Genomic DNA, 21,623 nt, shown 5'->3' with positions numbered 1-21,623 from the left:
TTGGGGATGTTGCTGAGTAACAAGATGAATGCCTACCCACCTGTTTTGTAAATGGCCAGTGCTCAGACCAACTCTATATTTAGAGATCGTATCTAGATTTTGTGCTTTTTTTTTTTTTTTTGTGATTATGACTTTAAAATTTGGTAACATGACATGCATATCAAGTTGCATTGGGCCGTGCTGTCTTCTGTTGGAATTAAATTACTTTGCCGTTTAGTTAAAATGTCCCTGGGTTACAGTGGCTGTCTCTCTGCTTTCAGTTACTTAGGAAGCTGTCCTTGCAAATCAGAGTAACAGAAATCATCTGATACGTTCTGAATTACAATAAATAACATGTATGAGGGCAAGTGTTCAATTAAAAAAAAAAACAAAAAACAAACTTGTATTATTTAATATTTGCTCCAAATGAAACAGGTTTATGTGAAGGTGTTGTCATAGGATAAGGGACAAAAAATTTACAAGACTAGGCTTGACTGTCTGGTGTCTCCATAGGCACTGTTATTGTAGAAAATAGAACTAAATAGTCACTGGGGTGTATGATGGCTACTGAAAATGGGGAGAGAGAGATGAGGAAAAGGGAATTCTCACTGAACTCACTGTGTACCTTGTTGCCTCAGAAATTGGAGGCTTTAATTTGAATATGATGGACACAATTACTGAAAACAGTTTCTTCATCTTGCCTGGAATGGGGAGGACTAGTGGAGCTGCTGCTGCAATGTGAGTTTCATAGAGGGAAGATGTCATTTTAGAGTGCCTTCCACCTTTTCTGAGTTATTTCTAATTTTGCTCAAGAACAAGAATCACTAGGTTGCAGAAGACAGAGTTAATGCTCAGGTGAAATCATTTGAAATGATACTAATCAGTAAAGACCAAAGGTATCAATATGCTACTGGAGAAATACAGATAGAAACCTGCCTCTGCCTGGCTTCCACGTGTGTTTGGACAATGTTTATGGTGCAGGAAGATGCTGAAGTCTCCTCTTGCTGTATTCCTGCTGTTTTTTTTTTCAGTTCCCACTTCAGATGTTGTTCAAGATAGATGGAGAGAGCAGGCAAGGACTAACTGTGTTTTATTTCTTTGCAGCTCTTCAAAGATTTCTTCAAAGAGATAATATTGTGCTGGAACTATCATTTATGTAAAATGGCAGCATGTCATGCCAGAGATGATTACTTCAAATAGTTGTCCATAGTCCATGAGCTGTATAGAGCTGTAGGTGGGAGAGGTGGGAGTCAGGTTTCTTATCAGCCATGGAAAGTCATCAGAAAGTGGTGACCAGGTTCTAGATGGAGCCTCACGTGTTGGTCTGTGCAGATGTTTCTTCCTGGGAGGATGACTGGGGCTGCAGGAAATGGGCTGGTCCTTAACATCTTTAACTAACGCTAGTCCAGCGATTCAAATATGTTATGAAAATGAACAGATAGAGAACAAGCCATAATTATGAGTATGTTGTTTTCCTTCAAGTTTCGTTCTTTAGATTCTTGTTTCTTGGAGAAGCAAACCTGGGATCAGCCAAACTGAATGAAAGTTCTCCTTAGTTATCATTTCCTGATTACATTTGAATTTGAATTACATATTCAGTAATTGCATGTCAGTCACCTTCATTCAAATATTGCTGAAGTGCATTAGCAGAAAATCTAGGTGCCCTTAACTGTGCAGGAAAATACCCATAACTGCAGCAAAGGCCAAATGTTATTGAGATGTTTTCTGTACTCTGGTGCAATTGCAATGCTAGAAATACTAACTTCTACTGCTGTAATCTAACACTCACTTTGAAGTGAAAAAGACAGCTTAGGAAATTCAGAGCAGAGAGAAATGAGGCAACCATTAGCAAATGGCAGAGAAATCTGTTTGGAAAGAAGAAAAAGTTCTCCTCTTTTACAAACACAGTCTTTCATACCAAGCCCCTGTTCCCATAACTTCTTTTTTGTGTGTGTGGACTGCACCAAGAAGCAGTTGAGTATTTGTCTGCGGAGAGAGAATGGTTTTCTTTCCCACTGAGTATTTCTTTGTGTCTTTTCCAGTAAGAGATGCTGTATGTACTGACATATGAAGTATAATAAGGAGCATGGTAAGTGTCTAGTTGCAGAAAACCTTTGCATCTATGCTCAATTTTTACTGCACAGAACCTTTACTGGTAAGAAATATTACCCCCAGCTATTTTGGAAATACTTTTCCTCTCAAATTTACCATCTGTGTCAAAGTTTGGGATTTACTTTCACTCAATTCATTCCCTGAATATAGAGCTCAGTTATCAGCCTTATTCATATGCATTTTGAACTTTGTGATATAACTTAAAAGAGTTTTAAATAACTCGTTAGTCTTGAAAAGAACTTTTCTTCCTCCATACCCACAGCTGGTTTTCCAGCTCTTGCTTTGCTCTTTAGCAGCAAGAGCAAGACAGTGCCTTTAGATAATGAAGCAATACTGAATTTTGAATGCTGACTTGCTTTCTCTGGAACAGCATTAAGAAATTTAAGAGGTTTGAGTGCCAGATGGAGATTAGAGGAAGAAAACTAATTTGAAGTCAGGAAGTAGAGAGAGGCAGGCTCCAGCTCACCTTAATACCATTTCTCCCTAAGTGGAGAAGAGCACTGTCAGCAATTGACCTGCCACATGGTGCTTGTAATTCTGCAAAAAGTGCCAAGCAAGTATGCCATTTTCTAAAGCTTATGATTTTCTAAAGCCTTTGAAAGAAAAAATGCTGGAGAGTTTAAACAGGGGAAGGGGGTGCGGGGAGCTGGGGTAAGTGATCAAGCATTCCTAACATGTGCCTCCTGCTGTTTTGTTGGACAGTTCTCCACATGCCTGTAATTCAGCTGCCTGGAAACAGGTTCTGCTGAGCCACTGCAGGGCACCAACACATTCACTGCCAGAGATGAGTGCAGATAGAGGAAAGCAACTGCAAACTTGCCAGGTGGGTTAATGTAGTGCTGCGTCTACAGTAATAAATAATAGCCTTGCCGTGACTCAGGAGATATTTGCTCAGGCACAGCACTGGACTGGTACGTGCCTGGCTGATGGAGAAGGAGGCAGTTTCCTTGCACATGTCTGGCCATGTGGCATGGAGATGTACCTGCCTTTGTCCCTCAGGCATCCACATCCCAAGGAGACCACCTCATCAGCTGTGAGCAGAAATAAAATTGTGTTGGGGGGCGGGGGACATTGCTGGCAGCTGTTGAGCTTGCCTGGTAGGAGGGATTGTGGCCGGTATACTCTCTCCACAAGTAGATGAAAAGCAATGCAACAGGGGAGAGCTTCTTTCTTGTCAGGACAGCAACATCTGACAATTGAGTTTGGTGAGCAGGCATGCCTGGTAGTCAAAATGTTGTGATGGGGGATGTGTGGCAACCATTCTTTTAAGTCTATACTATGGATTTTAGCAGCTAAATTATGGAGAAAAGTATTATATCTTTATACAGTAGTGATTAAAATAGAAATACCATTTTTTTTTCATGCCTCATTTCTAGCCAGTGGTTACTTAATTCATGCATTTTTTTCCTGCATTTCAGTACTGATTGTCACTCATATTCCCATTTGAAAGATCCAGTAGAGTTTCACCACCAGCTCCACCTAATTGCCTTTAAAATACAAGATTTTTTTATAACGTACTCATTTTTCAGTTTCAAGTGGTTCATGATTAGTTGGAATAAAATAGATGACTGCTGTGTGTCTGGGGTGTCAATGAAACCTGCGCTGGGAGCCAGTAAGATGGGTTCATCTGAAGGAAACTTCTCTGTATATATCTGACCCTGAATGTTCTCTGTGATAATCAAAGGATACTTTTATATGGGGTAAGCACAAAAGAGTTGTCAAGCCCCAGATGGTGCAACTATTGCATCATAGTGAATTTAGCAAGGGGTCATGATGTTCCTGAAAGATTCGGTAGAAAGAAAACAAAATACATTCCTGAACTGGACAGTTTTGAAGATTTTGAGCCAGGGAATGGACAACAGAATTCTGTCTGTGTTTTCCTTCTGTTCACACAAATCAGGGGGCCTTTCGGTGTTTCCAGTCTTACTTTCTGAAGCTGTCAGCTGTAAGAGGTCAGCACGCTCTGATGGGTGCTGGCATGGGTTTGTGTGCCTGTCATGGTGCTTTATCCTATTTTTAGAAAGCTATATGGATTGCAAAGTCAGGGCAATTGCATCCCTGCTTATGCAAGTGACTTTTCTCTAAGCTCCCCACCCACAACAAACTGTGCTTTTCAAAATGGCTCTGAGTACAGCAGAGCAATTTGTTGGAGTCCTGTATGCCCTGCTTTACACCATCAGCTTCTTACGCTGTCTCATCTCACCGTGCCTTCCCCGCCTCCCTCAGCTCCCACAGGTCTGCCCTTTTTTTGTGCTACACTGCCCTAAGGGCCAGCACTGGGATGGGCAAGAGGCATTGTTATGGGTCTCACAGCTGCAGGGTACTGCTTGGGTGCATGCACTGATCGGCCTGCTGGCAACTGTAAAAACAAACAAACAAACAAACAAAAAAAACAACAAAAAAGGCAGCACCTTTAATTGTAAGATCCTCTGAGATGCTGCCCAGTGGGCTTTTCCACCTGGCATTTGTTTTGAGACATGGAAATGAAAAGATTGTTAAAGCAGCTGAAATGACTTGGATGTTGATTACGTGGAATTGTAATATCCACTGTTCTGGATACCACACAGTTCATAATTTTCCTGTAGCAACAGCATACTTTAGCATCTCTACCAGAGCAGTCATAGAAGTCTGGAGTGTTTAGTACAGATGTAACAAATTTTGTGCTGTTTTCAAGAGTTGGTTAATTTGCATTTAGGCTGTTATCTGACCTTCTCACTCAGAGCAGCAGTTCTTCTTCACTGCAGTTATCCATGTGAAAAACAGTGTAAAAGACCTAAACACTACATATGACAAGGCAACGACACAAAATCAGGGAATCGTAAGTTCTGTTTTAAGATGACATGATACCAGAAGACAAGCAGTATGACCAAAACACAGCATTTTGGTGTGGACAGTGCTTTAAATGAGTGCTGCTTTTTCACTGGCATTGTGTTTCTATGGATCCTTGGAAAAAGCTGCTGTGAAGTTTTCACTAATGAGGATTGTGTCATGGAAGGGCTGGCTAACAGTTGCAGTTGGATTGAATTTCTTTGCTTTAGACCAAACTTTGTTTATTTTTGAACCCTGCTGTTCTCCTCTGATCTTGAGCATCTAGCATCCGTGGTTTGCAAGCGACTCTTCAGCTGGGATCAGCAGGGCTGCCTTCCCCAGTGTTTGCTTCTAACCCAGAGCCACTGCAGCCTCTCCAGCTGGACCTGGTCCAAGGCAGAGCAAGCGGCATGGCAGGGCTACCCACACTGCGACCCCACCATGGTCTGTCTGCAGGGCATGTGCTCTGGCTGTGATGGCTCTTGTCCACCAAGAAGGGCTTTCTTTCCTATCTGACTGCATGCTATGAGACGCCTGAAGCTGGTCTTACTGGATCAGCAGAACAGCTGCTTGTAGTTTTGGAGGAAAACTCTAACTAAACCATAAAGTTCAGTTAATTATTTTACTTGCTTCTGTTGTTTTTTGTTTTTCCTGCTGCTGACAGTCTATTTACCACAGCTACCTCTGCCCTTTCCCACAGGGATACTGTTGTTTCTAAAGCTTCTACTAAAAAAAATAATAATAATTAAAAAAATTGTTTCCTAAGGAAGAAAATGAAACTTTTGTATTTTCCTTCCGTGTTTATTGCTGTATATTGTTCCTCTCTTTTCAAGACATCAGCAGGCCTCAGAAGCAGCCCTTCTGAAGCTGGAGGTCATTTCCCAGTGAAAAAAGTACAAAAGCAACCCCTAATGCTCCCCCAGCCTCCTTGCACCACCCAGGCCAGGGCACTGTCTTTTCTCAGTAGCCTTCCCCAGGTCAGTGGGGTGTTAGGAGACCGAAAGTTTTGGTTTTAATTTAGATGCAGCCCTTGAAATAGGGGTGGCTGCTCAGAGTGCTGTGCATTGCACTCAGACAGCAGAAGTCTTACAGGAATTCACTTTGATCAGAACAAGGGCTTGAGCTGAAATATGTTTCATTTGTCATGTCTGTTGCCTTCTGTTCTTCGTACAACATCAGAATGAGAAATCATCCCTTTGAACTGTGTTACTTTGTATGGAAGGAAAATTCTGTCCAGGCCTTAGGTTTCCTTGCTGTGTCTGCAGTGAGGGTTGCAGGACCACCTCTGCAGCATGCCTCGTGTGCCCTCTAGCTGCTGCAGGCTATCTGGAGAACTGAAATATCTCAGTTTTACATAAACCTCACATGCTGCATTTTAGTTTTGGGCTCAGCAGGCAGGTTTTGAAAACAAATTCTTGGACAATTGCGGTTAAGGGCACAGTAGAGAGCAAGTGACTGATTATAGTCACTACTGCCTTGTTTGCACTGCTACTGCTGTGATAATTCAATAGACAAAACTTGTGCTTGCTGCTCAGGCAGGGAATTTGATGCTTTAAAAGGTATGTGCTTAGAGTTTACATGTTCAGCTGAAGCAGGGGGAGCAATGTGTCAGCTGTGACACATTCTGCGAAATAGAGAGAGATGAGGGGTTAGAAATGCTCTATGTGGCAGGAAACAGCGGGTTAGGGGGTTTTGGCTCAGGTTTTTGTTTCTCTGTGGACAGCAAATAGCTACCAGCCTGCAGGCACAGTTAGCTGGGGAGCTGCTGGCTCTGACTGTTTTATGCTTTTGTCTGTCCCAAAGGAGATTCAACACAACAAAATACCACTGTAACCTCTCAGATATAAGCGCTGGACAGCCACATAGCTGTGACAGAGAAGAGTAGTCACACCATGGGGTATTGCAGGACCAAAGCGTTCTGTTGTCTTTTTTTAATCAGTCTTTTTGTGTGGTTTCTTTTCTTGAAGGTAGACATCCATGAGCTGTACTTGTTTGTCCTGCTCCATGGCCATCTGTTCTTGCAGCCAGTACTGTATCTCTGCAGTTCATCTGGACGGGGCGTTGATGCAATCTGTGAGGATGTGAATGAACCCTCTCACTGCTACTGCTAGTTGCAGAGCTGCAGTCTTTCCCATGTCAGTCGTCGTTTCACAATCATGCTTGGAGGTGAGGCACAGAATGACTGTCAGCTGCAGGCAGGACATATGCTGCTTGGGGGTATGGTACTACCAGCCTGGGTGCTGCCTGCAGGGACAAGAGCTGTGAAATTGGTCATTTCATAGGGCGGCAGTGCTGGAGGTATCCAGAAAGGTTTAGAGCCTCTCAGACAGCTGTAGCTGTGGGCCCAGGTGGAGCACATCAGTGGTGAGGGGATGCTGCTCAGCTGGCTGGACACCAGAAGGTAGCAATGGTGGGGTCTCCTCTCTTGCCATTCTGGGGAAGGCTGCGCTGCTGGAAAAGAGACATCAGCCCCCTGTTCAGCCCATGGACAGAGCATGAGAGGGGTCTCTGTGGCTATGGCTTTGTGTGCGGCCCAGGATGGCACAAGGGCAAAAGAGAGCTGGGCTGTAGTCTACACAACTGTTTCTCTTGCAGCTGTCTTCTGAGTTTTTCCTTCACAAACACATAGGGAGAGGGGCCCATGTCCTTCACTTTCCCAGAGCATCTTCAAGGCCTGCTTTTCTGATGCTGGAGGAAAGCCTAGCTGTTACTGCCTGCTAGTTCCTGTACAACATCTGCCTAGCAGGAGGAGAAGGCAATAGTAGAACCGTGCTTGCATACTCCTCTCTTCCACCCCAGTATTCTGACAGAAAATAACAGAGAGACTTTGAACAAAAGGAAACGTGACTCACTTTGTTTCAAGCAGTCACCTTGCCACTGCTGCTGTGTGCCAGAACTGGCTGTCCCTTCACACCCTGCATTGGGACACTGATACTAAATGGGCTTTGGGGGAGCTCTCTGGGCTGTGGAATAGCATGTGCACCATGAAGCAAAGAGATTAAATGCCCATTGGGGTGGCTAAATCTGCTAGCCTCTTCTGTTGCAAAGAAAGGTAAATGTCCGATAGTCCAAGTGCTAAAAAAACCCGGATCTGGAGCATGCCAAGACAGCAGTGTGAATATGAACCCTGCTTACTACAGATTTGGCCATGTCCTCGCTGCACCTGAGTGTAATGGTGGTAGCGGACGTGCCCCAGTGTGAAAGCAGGGTCCTCACCTGTGTGCCTCGTTGTTTCAGACCAGCTGATTAGGAAAACCTTGGATCATATGGCAAGAAAGCCTTAAATTGAAGCATTTCCAGTGAGCGGCACTGGACTTTGTGGAGAGGTAAGTGAGCTAAAAATCTGCATTATATTTAAGTGGTATTCCCTCTACTAAGGAAGACAGACTTTCCATCTGTGCTTAAACCACTAATCCGGTGTGCTGATAAAATAATTCATTTTTGTAGCACCCTACAAAGGAAGTTCCTTTACTCTGTTTATCATTTTGTGTGTTCTGTTTATTGCTTTCTATGTACCTGATTACAAAATTGACTAAATTTGTGTTAAGAATCTATCACAGTTACTTTTAATTGCAATATTAACTGCTTTGTTTTGGCTTATTTCATAGGATTTAATTAATTATCTGAAGGAATTATAATAGAATGTGTTGGTCTTAACAGCATCTGTGTCTTCTTTATTTCTAAGATTGGATGGATCCTTGCTCATATGCTTACCAAAATGTTTGTGTAGGTGTTATATAAATGTATATCTATAATATGCATATGCTGTGGGCCACCTCAAAATATTTTATTGCTGCTGGCAGACAGAGCCAACAGCAGGCAATATGAGTATTTGCAAATTTGCATTGGCAAAGCTGCTCAAAACTAAATAACAAACAGATGATGTATGGGTTTTCAGGAAGCTGTGCCATTGTGTGTTAGGTGCCATGGAGACATCTCTTAATGGTAATACATCCGTGAACTTTTGCAATATGACCCTGGAGGAAAGTGTTGGCTACAAAGAATTCTCCTCTGCTAGGAGTTAGCTTCTACCTGAGACACACTCGGGGTGAAACTGCTGATGAAGATGATTCTTAGCTACCATGCTGTGATAAGTTAATTACAGAGGAACAGCCCGATGGATGCAGTTTGTCTTGGCTGCACTGCACAGATTTATAATGGGAAGAAAGGTGATGGTATCTTCCGAGCAGCACAGCTGAATTACTGCTATTCTCCTGCAGGCTAATATGGGAGCAAGTGCCTCCCTTTCAGTTTGTGTAAGTGAACTTATGTCTGGCTTTGTGAGTCTCTCTCATGTCTTCTCTTGTTTTCTGAGAAAGATGCTCTTCTTTTCTCAACCCAGCTGTTGTATCTGAGACATTTAGAGTAAAATATCATAGATATTTTTAAAATAGAGACTTTTTTAACACGTCACAACTTATACAGAAAAAAAATGTTTAAAATATGTTAATTTTTCTATACTTTTTCTTTTTTTGTAGTGATCATTAACTCTTTAGCATTAATATCATGTTCTAACCTTGCTTATTATGTACTGAAAGAGCAGAATAAGGTTTAGTTTTTTCAGTTTGTGCACATTTGCCATGGCAACAAGGCTGACCAGAAGCCAAGTCAACAGTGCCACAAGCCAGAACTTGAAGGTGTGCATTTTATAAGCTGCTTTTTCTGTAGCAATTCAGCTACGAATCTGTGAGAAAGTCTTTCCTTTTTCCTTTTGTAAACATAGTAATAAGAACATTTAAGAAGGTTTTGTAATGTGTTGGGATGGCACTATTAAAACATAAACATCAGAATCCTCCTTTAAAATGAAATGTGGATGTTTGTTTAAATCTTCCTGATGCAGAACAGATACCAGCATGTAAATCTGGATGTTCTGGGTTTAGAATTCTGCTTTCACCGTGCTGTGTAAAACTTTGAATAAATGAGTCCTTTCCTATGTAATAAAGCATGGCCTGCATGACAGAAAAATGAGAACAAAATACAGCATAGTGGATAATTCACATCACAGAATCATAGAATAGCTTGGGTTGGAAGGGACCTCAAGGATCATCAAGTTCCAACCCCTCTGCCACATGCATACAGGGATACCAATTTCCACACTTAATACTAGGCCAGGCTGCCCAGGTCCCCATCCAAACTCACCTTGAACACCTCCAGGGACTTCATAAGGCAAAATGCAGGGGGATGGGTATGAGGAAGGAAGGAGAGTAAGGGAGTGGGGGCGTTTTCCCCTTTGCTAGGTCTGATACTGGTTGACTTTTACTTGTATTTTGCTGGGAAATTCAGAGGTCAGTTTGTGGACAGAGAAGTGTGCTGATAGCAGGTGCCTGCAGCAAACTTTGGGTTTGGTTGGGTACTGCTACGAACACGATGTGTTTTCACACGTTAGATGGCTAAGAGTGTGTCAGCATATGTGCTGAGAATATGGATTTCCATTAGTTAGGATCTATGGAAAGTTGCATTTTTCGGATTTGATATGCTGAATGTAGGGGTTAAGTTTGTATTGCTTAGGAGCAAGAGATAAGGAGGGAAGGCGACAGTTGGTGCTTGAGGCTCCCTGGCTTTGTGTATTTTAGTAGCTGAGGTAATGCTGTGCCTGCATTACACAGGAACCCAGTTTCCAAAGCAGGTGGTTTGATTGCCAGGGAGGCTGGTGTAGTGTTGGCAATGCTCAGGAGTGTTCTCGTGGAACAGCTGACCTAAATAACGCACGTACCTCTCAGGGCTTCAGGTTAAGCTTGTGGCCACCCAGGTTTGAATACAGAAGCAATGGGAGGCTCGTGGAGCTCAGAACGACTGCTGCTGTGCCATGTTGCTCCTCTCGTCAGCAGGCTGTGGTGAAGGCCCCGTCAATAGGACCTCCCAAGAGACCTACAGCTACTACTCACAGCCCTCTATGTTTTAAGATTCCTTGGCTTGATCTCTTGCTGAACTGTAGCATTAGGTTGTGTCTATATGCAGTTATAGGCATGTCCATGTGGAAGCCACAATAAGCATTAGCTGAGCATCTGGCTCCATGGGCCTGAACAGCTCCTTGCTGCTGCTCTCCAGGGCTCTTCAAACACCATCTGTATCTGGATTTTTATGGTCAAAGTGTTTACAGGTCCTGTCTCAGCTCTAAAGAAGGAAGATATTAACAATCTAGAATGTTAGGAATGTGCATGTAGGTAAAACTTGAGCAAAGAGCCTCTACTGTGAGCTGGTGCAGTCTCACCTTGAGCACTGTGTGCTGCAATGTCAGAGGGATATAAGACTATTAGAGAGTTTCCAAGTATCAGGAAAAAGTTTTGGACCAGAGGGTAGTGGGCATGGAAAAGGATTCCCAGAACTGTGATCAGGGCCCCAGGCTGGCCAGAGATCAAGGGGCTTTTGGACGATGCTCTCAGAAATTGAGCTTGATTTTGGATGGTCCTTTGTGGAGCCTCAGGAGTTGGACTCAGTGTTCCTTGTGGGTCCCATTCAGCTCTGGACATTCTACGATTCTAATGAGCACAATAATTGTAATAAAATGTTAGCTCTTCAACCTTAAAATGGTGAAAATCAACTACCTCTTCTATCTTGCCTGTTTTAATTCCACAGAAATCATTATCTTCTATTCAAGTCAGGCACACAACAAGTAAAGTCTCACCAGATCCACAGTTCAGCAGAGAAAGAGCATTCGGTATACCTCTAGAGGCTCTCACAAAGAATGCAACACAGTGTGGAGTCCCCTTTCTTGTCACACAGATGGTAGAGTATCTAGAAGTATTTGGTAAGTTAATGTTTTGTCTTCTCTGCTCTCTTAGAACTGTTTTTTTGTTTTTTTTTGTTTTTTTGCATAAACTGTACATTTAAGCTGCAAATACTCAGCACTTCCGTCATCTTTGTCTATTACTGTGCTTTTTTAAAGAACTTTTTAAGATGCAGTTCTCACCACACAGGTATGATATACGACTGTTGCTTACTGCTTCATATTTCTTCTTGAGCAGGTCTGCAGCGTGTTGGTATATTTCGAATCAGTGGCTCAGTGAATAAAATCAAGGAACTGAAGCAGAAGTACAATCAGGGAGAAGAAGTAGACCTCATTAATCATGGAGATGTTGATTCCGTAGCCAGCCTTCTGAAACTGTTTCTAAATGAACTGCCAGTGGCTGTTCTTCCAGACAACGTCTGTGCTGGCATGCTAAAAACTTTCCAAGGTACAGAATAGACACTTCTAAGCCTCCTTCTCCGAAAAGTTCACTGCTTTACTAACTGCTTAGATACCATTTTTTAATGTAATCACCATAATATTACATTTATATATCTACTGCCTCACATCTCTCTTTCCAAAGCCAAATCTTCTCTATTTCACATTTCCTTGTACAGCAGCCTTTTTATTCCCTGTTCTCATGTAGTACTTTTTACCAGTTTTCTTACCATCTTCCTAGCAGTAGCGGGTGGCTTAGAGCAACGCTGTCTAGTTCCCTGTTCACGCTGATAGTTCTTAATGTTTAAAATAAAATAAAACTCTACCGTGGATGGTAGCTAATGCTTTCAGGCAGTTACAGCAAGTGCTTTTCAGTGATAACCAGTTCAAGTGATTGCGTACAAATAAGTGTGTTTTATGGGTTAGACTGCAGGTTGCTCTTGTTCAAACTTCATCTGCGAAATTCCAGATTATGTAAATATTTACAGGAAAAAAAAAACAAACAAAAACCAAACCAAAAATGATGACCAAAAAAGACCACAGAAAATCACTTTCATCAACTCTAAAAGATTGCTGAAACTGAAAGATCTTTCTGTTTCTACAAATTTTTGCAATCATCTTGCAAAAACCAGTGCAGTTTTGACTACCCTGAATAGTCTTACTGTTCTTCTTTTTTTTCCTCCTCCATTCCAACCCCTTTTCATTAATGCGTTGAGCAGCATGGATCTTAATTTTTATGGAATGTATTTGTTAGGGTTAGAATTGCCCTAAAGGATGAAATTTGCTCTACACAGTACTAAACCTACACAGATGTGTCTTGGAGATCTATGGCAAATTTGAGCATCAGCTGCCAGTTACTAAGCAGCACTGCCATTTCAGTTCTAATATCAGGAGACTTTATCACTCTAATTCTGAATTGCTGATCAAACAGAGAGATGATTTTGCCTTGTAACACTCCTTTGAAGAATGAGAATCAAGGAAGTGCCAAGTATCCACAATTTACTTTTTTTGAGCATCTCTTGTGTAACTACACTCATGTATTTATAGAGCAAAAATGTTTTGAGATGGAAAGCTACTAATTAGTCAGGAAATGGAGGTGAGTTGGGGCTGAAGGGGTACAATTTCTTACACCTCTTAATGAGAGGCGAACAGCATGTGTCAGATCTCTGCGGAAAAATCAAGGCTGATAACCTTACATCCTTAAGGCAGCTTTAAGGATTCGTGTACATGATTTCTGCCTGTTATCAGCTTTACTAAAAAAGCAACAAGTACTATCTTCTTCTGTCCTAGCAGGAAGAATAGCATAAACAGTGCATATAAAACTTGTTATCTGGGAAACCCATGAAAATAGTTACTAAAATTTAGTAACTATTAGTAGAAATTCTTCATTTAGAATACATACTAAGAGTAAAGCACAGGATAACTATTTTAAGGTCTCTGGTGAGATTGTTATTACCAGGAATATCTATGTAATAACTTTTTTTTTTTTAATACAGAGCACAGGATCAACACAACAGAATGCATAAAGAATCTGAGACAGTTAATTAGCTGTCTTCCCAAAGCACATCAAAACCTTCTCCAGTTCCTATCTGCATTCCTGTTAAAGGTAGCAACGTACAGTGCAGTGAATTGCATGACTCTGGAAAATTTAGCCATTGTGTTTGGACCTGCTCTTTTCAAGTGAGTACTACACGATCACAGCTTAAAAAGATGATTTGTCATAACCATATATCCAATAGTAAGCACAGCATTTTGAAAGTTAAATGTCTATACAGAATATTATGGGCTAGTGCCTCTCCAAGATGCAAAAGTAATTCATTGTATCCTTTGTGGAGAGAGCTTTGGATATATTGGTGCCACTAAACTGCATGTTGATACCTGAACAGTGGGCAGCTTTGCTTGCAAGCAGTAGGTGCTGAAGCTGCTGGAGGTGCATTTGAAATGGTAGAGGCCAGACACTAAACCAGATGCTAAAAAAGAAAGGTGGGAGAGCATATGTCAGGCCAGTCAAGGTGGTGAGAAGCAGCAGCCTGGAATGGTCTGACCGTGCTGGGTTTCCCAGAGAAACTGAAATCTTAGCGCTTCATCCTATCCTTCACACTGACACAGAAAAGTGATGAAGTGTTTATACTTGTATCAAAATTTGTAGACTTTTGTTTCAGTGGATCAGTCATTCCAGCTTAGTGTGAATTACAAGCTAATTGTCTATGTGCAAAATTTTGTTAACTATTAGCATTTTCTATACAGCAATAAAACCCTTGCGTTTTTTTCCCCCACTTTTTAATGAGGCAAATCAAGGAAATTTTTAAAAAACACACTCAGCAAAACTGGTACCATGTATGTTAGAAAGTAATTACAGTCTTTGTTCCGGGGAACTGTGCTCAGCATTTTAAGGGTATTCCATGTCTGTTTCTCTGCTTTGTGAGCTTAATACAGGGTGTAACAGCTTATAAACCTTGCAGGTGATAGTAATAAAAGGAACTTTAAAAAAAAAAACAGCTGGAGAGACTTATCTAGCAGTGTGTAGTGTGAGGGGACTTACAGCATTCACTCTTGCAAGAATAGTCTTCACCATGGAGCCTACTCCATGAGGCTCCTGTGAAACAAGCAGCTGTACAACAAAACCCCTTGATATCTGTGTACTGAAAGTAGTTAATAAGTGTAGGCAAATGAGATTTGCTCCAAGTGTCTGGGCTAGTTGCATGATACTTAGAATAGGTAAAAAAGATTGATGCTAAAAAACCTTCATCAAAAATCCAGACCTCACCCCATGCTAAACTCAACAAGGACTGCACTGACTGTCACACTTCTGTCCTAAGGCACATTTGCCATCACATTTAGCTTGTGTGCATGTACTCATAATGTTTTATTACTCTTTTTTCCCAAATTATTTGAATGTATGTCCACAGATTTTTTAATCTCCGCAGAAGAACCAAGTGGGTTCCATTTTTAATTGATAAGCACTTCCAGTTTTCAAGCATCCTAGTCTATTTTGGGAGATCCTCAAGCTAGTTCCAATCATGCCTGTTTGTTTGGGTCTTTTTTAGAGTTCACTTACTGCTAAGCTAAATGTTTGTGGCAGTGATTTGTATGAGAAGCTTTAGAAATTATCAGCTTTGAGTTTTCCTGCCAGAGTGATTTATTGAGACAGCACAGCCACCATAAATAAAAGTATATCTACCCAATGAAAGTGAATGTTAATGCTTTTTATAGTCATTCTGATCTCACCAGCTCTGGGAGAGGTAAACCAGTAGGTCATTTTCTTTTTGTGAAGTGTGTAGCTAGTGCTGTCCTTGAGAGATACTTTCTAGAACTGTGAAAAATCAACTTTCTGGTAATTGGGTGGGGAAGAGAGCCTTTCAACTGGCATTTTCTTTCAGTAAGATTGCTGTACTTCTTCCTGCTGAGTGGCCTGAGGCCTCCAAGATTCAGAACAAACTGCTGTATTTTCCTGTACAAAATTAATTTCTAGGTAGTCAAGCATGGCACAGGGAATAAAGCCATACATTACCATTAAGCCTCTCAAAGAAGGACTTTGCACAATTAGCTGCAACATCATTAAACGTTTGGCGCCTAGGATACAGACAAACAGGAAAGTGAGACATATTGAGTACTCCTTGCCACAGTTTGAATATAGTCCTGCTTCAGAACACATAGGTTGTAGAAAATACAATTTTAATTCTAGTCTACAGAAACATATACCCCATGCTATTGTTGGGAATAGCTTCCTGGATGTAACATTAACTGTGGTTGTGACATTAATTTGTTGCAGGTGTTAACTGTTCTTCATCCATACTGGCACTCTTCATTTTTGGTACAATAATGTCTTCTTGCTTTTATGTTGGGTTATTTATTAAACTGATCTACTTTAGTTTTTGATCTGTTGATATTCAAGCATAAATTCAATCTCTGATTATTACCTGTCTCAATCTGTTGATGGTTTTATTGTGGAGTCCTGTCATGTTCATAGTTCACTATGTAGTAACTGGGCAAATCAATATGATGGGAAGATCAGCCTGATAGAAAGGCACTATAAGGGAAGGGAAAAAGATTGCTTACCTGTATCAGAAGATTCCAGGTTCACAGGGGAAAGCTCCACTAGGGAGAGTTCTCCAGGAAGAAATTTTCCTCTGTGGCAGTCAGCCCTTAAATGGGGTCTAAGAGAGGTGTAGCCAGGCTCCATGCCTTCCAGTCACACAGCTGAATTGCCTTCACCTGTGCTCCCAGGGCTAACCGGGTCCTTTCCACAGGTACTCAATCAGCGCTTCAGGCCGTGACTCAACAGCTCCCATACACTTCACTAAAGTGATGGAGTTTGGTATTTCAGTAATTGGACCGTGGAGCAGTTACAGACTTTGGGACACAAAATTAGAATATAAAACTTGTTGCTAATTACACCTTACTAACCTAAACTGCGTATACTGAGCAGTTATTAAGTACATTATCTCGACATAGAAATTACATGCCTTAGCATAGGCGTTACGTTGGAAGACTAGTTACAAGAACACAGAAAACTTATTACCTTGAATTTTAAATGCTAAAAAAAATCACCATGTGAAAACTGGATATTAAATGTCACTTCTCTGTTCTTAATCTGTTGCAACACTTTATCTTAGCCCTGCTTATTTTGAATGTTTGACTGAAAACATCTTCATACTGGAGTTATTCTGCTATGATATTAGTAGCACATATACTTCCTGTCCCTGTTTGGTGTGATAGGACAAAAAGTGTCTATAAAAAAAGAAGGTATGTATCAGAAAAAATGGTAACTGAGTAAAACATTCTAATTTTACTTCAGTCTTCATAAACCAGCTTCTGGTCTTTTCATCCTGTGACACCATTCTCTTAGATTTTGAGCCTGGCATGTGTTTCTTGCTTTTTGAAACTTCAGCATTAAAATCTGCACAATGCAGCTGTCGTGTCCTCACCTCCTTGTATGTGAGGGAGCCAAAAACATAGCTCATAGGTCAAGAGTTATGCTGGTTACTCCCTAGATTTTCTTTGCTGAGACCCACTCTTCTTTCAGTTTCCACTGGTGAATTCTTTCTGCTCATCCTCTGAACTGTTCATTTCTATTGCTATTCATCCTTCTTGTGAGCTGTTTCACGTCCTGTTAGCCTGCACAAGTGCTGAGAAGAGAGAACGTTGCTTTTCTTTTATCAGAGATTTGACCTGTGTTACTTAGATTTCTGTGTGTACTTCGGTATGCCTCATCTTGCTAAAGAGATTTTTGCTAACCGCAGTTAGAAGTTCTTGGATGTGTGCGTAAGGATGCTAGCCAACTATCTGTTTGCGTCTATTCATTTTGACTCATTCTTTCTGTAAATTTACAGCACGTCTTACATGTAAGCTTCTGCCAGCAAGGAACTTTGGCACGTCTCCGGAACAAAACCAACTCAAATCGTGTATGAATTTTCTAGCTTGTGCTTTGTAGCAAAGCAACTTTGAAAGATTTAGGCTTTCTCAAGGAAAACATTAGTTGATTCCTGATGATCAAGTCTTATTTCTCATTTTTCGAGTTCTTTTGTGTTTCATTTATACTACAAATGAGTTTTTGAGCTGAAGTGCAGAATGTGCTCCAGTAGCTATGCCCTTCCTAGGAACATATTCCTGGTCAGTGCAGTGTGAACGCAGCTCCTCTATTGTCAGCCTGATGATTGGTTTCTGCTAGAAGCAGAAGTGTCTGAAGAGGCAGGAAGTGCTTGTTTTGCAGAACTAATTGAAACTGAATGTGGAATGTGGCTGCAGAGAAAACTAAAAATGTTCTTTCTATATTTGGAATCCTCATGTGTTGCCACCTGTGAATGTCTGCAGATATCTGATATTCAGAGTTAGCTGTAGGGTTGCTTTCTGAGTACAGCTTTGGTTTGTCCAAAGCTGACTTGAGAATGGAACACTCAGTAGTACTGTGCGAACGTGAGCCCCAGTAAATATGGAGAGAGCTGTTTGTCTTCATGGATGGCTTGTGGAGTTCTCCATGCTAACGAAGTAAAAAGTTGGTAAATTAGAGAACAAATGTTTAAGTTGATGAAAAAGAAGGCAGGGAACAGAAAAGATTCCTTGTAGCAACTGTGAATTGAGGGTATTAATGTTTGGGTAAATAGTCTATGGAGTTGCTATGTGCCCTGTTAACCAGCCTTAAAAAGAGGATTTTTCTTTTTATTTTGCTTTGTTTTTTGAGAAATTGACAAAGTTTTGAGAAAAAGAGGAATTCAAGAGGGACAATTGTTAGCCAGTCCTGAAGAAAGAAGTGCTGATCAGGCAGCTTATCCAGTACATCTAAGTTATATCTGCCTGTAACTCTGCTTAAAACATTCTCCTTTAAAAGGAGCCCAAGCTCTTACAGAAACAACAGTAGGTAAAAGTAAAACGTGAATGAAAGCACTTGAACTGGACCTGGTGCGTATATCTGTACTTCAGAATTGCAAATGAGTAATGAACGTACTGATTTGGCAAACAGAAGACTGGTGTGTGCATTTCTCTTCTTTATTCTCCAGAGTTTATGAATTTCTTGTTTAAATATTAATATCGTGCTGCGTAGAATTGAGTTGATGCAGCATAACTAGGGAAGCTGGATTAGGCAACAAATTTATGTGTAAATGTCCTCCGAGCCTCCAGATAGCTCACAATGGGAATACACAGTCCTTTCAGGGAATGAGATTACAATGCCACATAATGAATCCCCAGATTTAAATTAAATTATTCCAACTTAGTCTACTTGTGCAGATAGAACAAGTTAAACTACCGCTTATTTAATAATAATAAAAAATCCCATTATGGACAATCTATTATTGGAAGCACCTGGAAATTCTGCTACATGTGCCCAAAGTCTATGAAATTACAAATTATTATACTGAAACACTGTCTTACTTACAATTTTTTTTCCCCCACGGACTGTTCTCTTAATATTTCAGTCATCAAAATTCACCTTCAGAAGCTGAATCAGCAAAACAGCTCTTTAAGCCCTTGTGCCTTTGAGTAGTGGCAGATTTTTGAGGCTTTTTTTTTTTTTTGTCCTCTTCGTCCTTGATTTTATGAACTTCACAGCTGAGAAACTGTCAGGTTCTAGCTATATTGTTGCACTGCATCAAAGATTCAGTGTGATGTGAGTAGCTGTAGCAAACTGAGACTCCATCACTGTGACCTCCAGCAAATGAAGATGATTCCTGTCCCAACAATCACGTATTAGGAAGGGGACTGGAACACTTGTTTTACCCAGTTGTTCAACAGGCTGCATTCTGAATTGTTTGGGGTATTAGGGGTGCTCCCTGCATGACTTATCACTAGCCCTGATCTCAGAGCTCTGAAACTTGATCTATCTGTTCTTCCCTTAGGATTCCCGTCAGTCCCTTGGCTTGTGAAGAACAAAGGCTTTACAATGGCCTCCTGCTGTATTTGCTTCAGCACTATGAGATGCTTTTTGTTGATGTGAGCCCTTGTTTCTCACCAAGACAAGCAGATGGCCTCCAGGTAAAAAAGTTACGTGAACTGATTCAGCAAGGAATCAAATGTGCTTCGTTGAGTTGTAAGCTACAAATGGAAATGATTTACTTTATATGTAGTTTAAGTACTGACCACAGCTACTTGCGAGTACTGTGAATACTTATTCATCATATGCATAAGCTAGAGGGGAAAGAGAAGTTAAAATTCTGATTTTTGAAAAAAATGCAAATGTAATAGAGTAAGAACAGAGTCAAGAATAGAATTCCAACATTTTCCATTTTAAATATCTTAATGCAGAACTTTGTTAGTTCAAAGCCACTGAATTTTTCCTCTGCTGGAACTCTTTATATTGTGTTGCTATACGTTGGTGAGTCAGGGGAGCAAATACAGAAGAGTGAAACCCATTTCATCTTTCTATATGGGTGACATGTTCTTCTTGAAAAGAATGTTAGTACTTTGATTTCTTGTTGGCCACATTTGTCAAAAATCTCCTGGTGGAAGAACCTTGATAGACTATTGTTGCTTTAGGGGGAAGGTCAATATAAGTTTTGTTTTCAGTTTATGAGGTCACATATCATTACTGCTTAATTTGAAATTGATTTTTTTAGAAAATGACTGGAGGGGCATGTAGTCTCATACTACACCATGAAGTTACCACAAATCCTTGCAAGTCATGCCTAGATGATTGGAAGGGTAACAGATCATGTTGATATTATTAAATAGATTTAAATTGTATGTAATTGAAGCTCACGAGTCTCACATTTGTGACTCCTTTCTTTTTGGCTTCTTTCTTAATTTTCTGCATTAAGGAAAAATCAGCAGACTTTTATAATGCTAAGTCACAGTTCATATGTAGAGCATGTTCTATGTCTGCAAGGAGAATATTGGGACTGTCATTCTTCTTGGAACACCTCTCTATAAAAAAAAATCCTGAAAAATTCTGTATAATCATAGGTACAGAGAACAGAAGACACCAGTGCAAGGACATTTATGAAATGATTCCAAATCTAAAACCCTAGTCGATTCACATAGATAGCATCGAAGCACACACTTCTATCTCCTGTCATACACTCTATGTCACTGCTATCCTTGAGAATCCCTGAAACGTGTACTCAAATGAGTGTGCAAGACCATCCAAGTGTATATGCTTCTACTCACAATAACTATGTATTTTTACAGTAGCAAGAGGAAATTGGAAATGTTTTGGAAAAGCCAAGAGACTTGGCATTCTATTTCAATGACTGTTTTAGAAGGAACTTCACTCCCTGTAATTCTGCAGAATGTCACAATCTGTCTAGGCTTGTGGTGATGTGGGAAAGAAGTATTGTGAAAAAAATCCTTTCAAGTTCTTTAATAAAAGCCCAGATGAAGCATAGCCATGAGGCACTCTCCTGCTCTGAGGTAAGCTTATGAAAGAAATCCCATCTGTGGTGAGAAGGGAATTCAGAATTCTGTGGTTGATCTTGCTTTTGTAATTTCTGGCAGGAAATCCAGCATATTGGATAGGTACTCTTCATCTTTCATAATATAACAATTGCTAAAAGTCCACCAAATGAGAAACATGAAAGTTAGGTTTACAAAGTAAACACAATCAACGTGCGTGAACTAGTTCCAGCAAAGCAAGCAAAAAGTGAAATGGCAAACCTGGCTCAGATCCTTCGTTGCTTCCTGGAAATGAAACTTGCTTTTATTGGCAGTTTCTCCTGAAGTAACTTGAAGCAGTTACATTGATGTTTGCATTTTCAACTATTTAATTTGAAGGATCTTTTTATTGTTGTTGGGGTGTGCTTTTCGTAGAAGATTACTCCATAGAAGCTAATTAAATTATAAATCAAACCTTGCGAGTAGTGATTTGTCATACACTTTGTCATCATCATTTCCAAATCTTATATTCTGGATTAAGAAATGACTGTATTATTTATTTATTTATTCATTTGTTTGTTTGTTTGTTTGTTTTGCATGGAGTTTTAGAGTGCTTTTTCATATTTCATCTCTGTGCTGAAGCATGGTAGATAAATCCTTCCTGAACTAAGCAAACAGAAGCACGACTTTTTGGGTGTGTGCATACCACTGCATCCCATCCTTCAGTTAATTAGAAGAAAAGCTAAAACCCTGA

General features: G+C 40.6%; 1 protein-coding gene across 2 annotated transcripts; it reads left to right on the top strand.

The window, feature by feature from the left end:
- Nucleotides 1–2,777: 2,777 nt before the first annotated feature.
- LOC104911921 (protein FAM13A-like) lies at nt 2,778–21,397 on the top strand. 2 transcript variants are annotated; one of them, XM_031554364.1, is made up of 8 exons: nt 2,778–2,914; nt 6,867–7,065; nt 8,137–8,225; nt 11,476–11,647; nt 11,865–12,074; nt 13,561–13,744; nt 19,399–19,534; nt 20,687–21,397. In XM_031554364.1, the coding sequence occupies exons 4-8, from the start codon at nt 11,623–11,625 to the stop codon at nt 20,687–20,689; spliced, it is 558 nt and encodes a 185-aa protein (XP_031410224.1). In that variant the 5' UTR covers nt 2,778–2,914; nt 6,867–7,065; nt 8,137–8,225; nt 11,476–11,622; the 3' UTR covers nt 20,690–21,397. The 2 variants fall into 2 exon arrangements, with proteins under 2 accessions (XP_031410224.1, XP_031410223.1); XM_031554363.1 differs by lacking the exons at nt 2,778–2,914; nt 6,867–7,065; nt 8,137–8,225 and adding an exon at nt 8,565–9,155.
- The last annotated feature ends 226 nt before the right edge of the window (nt 21,398–21,623 follow it).

Source organism: Meleagris gallopavo, chromosome 8 (genome assembly GCF_000146605.3).
Source record: "Meleagris gallopavo isolate NT-WF06-2002-E0010 breed Aviagen turkey brand Nicholas breeding stock chromosome 8, Turkey_5.1, whole genome shotgun sequence".
Lineage (NCBI taxonomy): Eukaryota > Metazoa > Chordata > Aves > Galliformes > Phasianidae > Meleagris > Meleagris gallopavo.
Note: the sequence above shows the minus strand (reverse complement) of the source record. Positions and strands in the feature narration are given on the sequence as shown.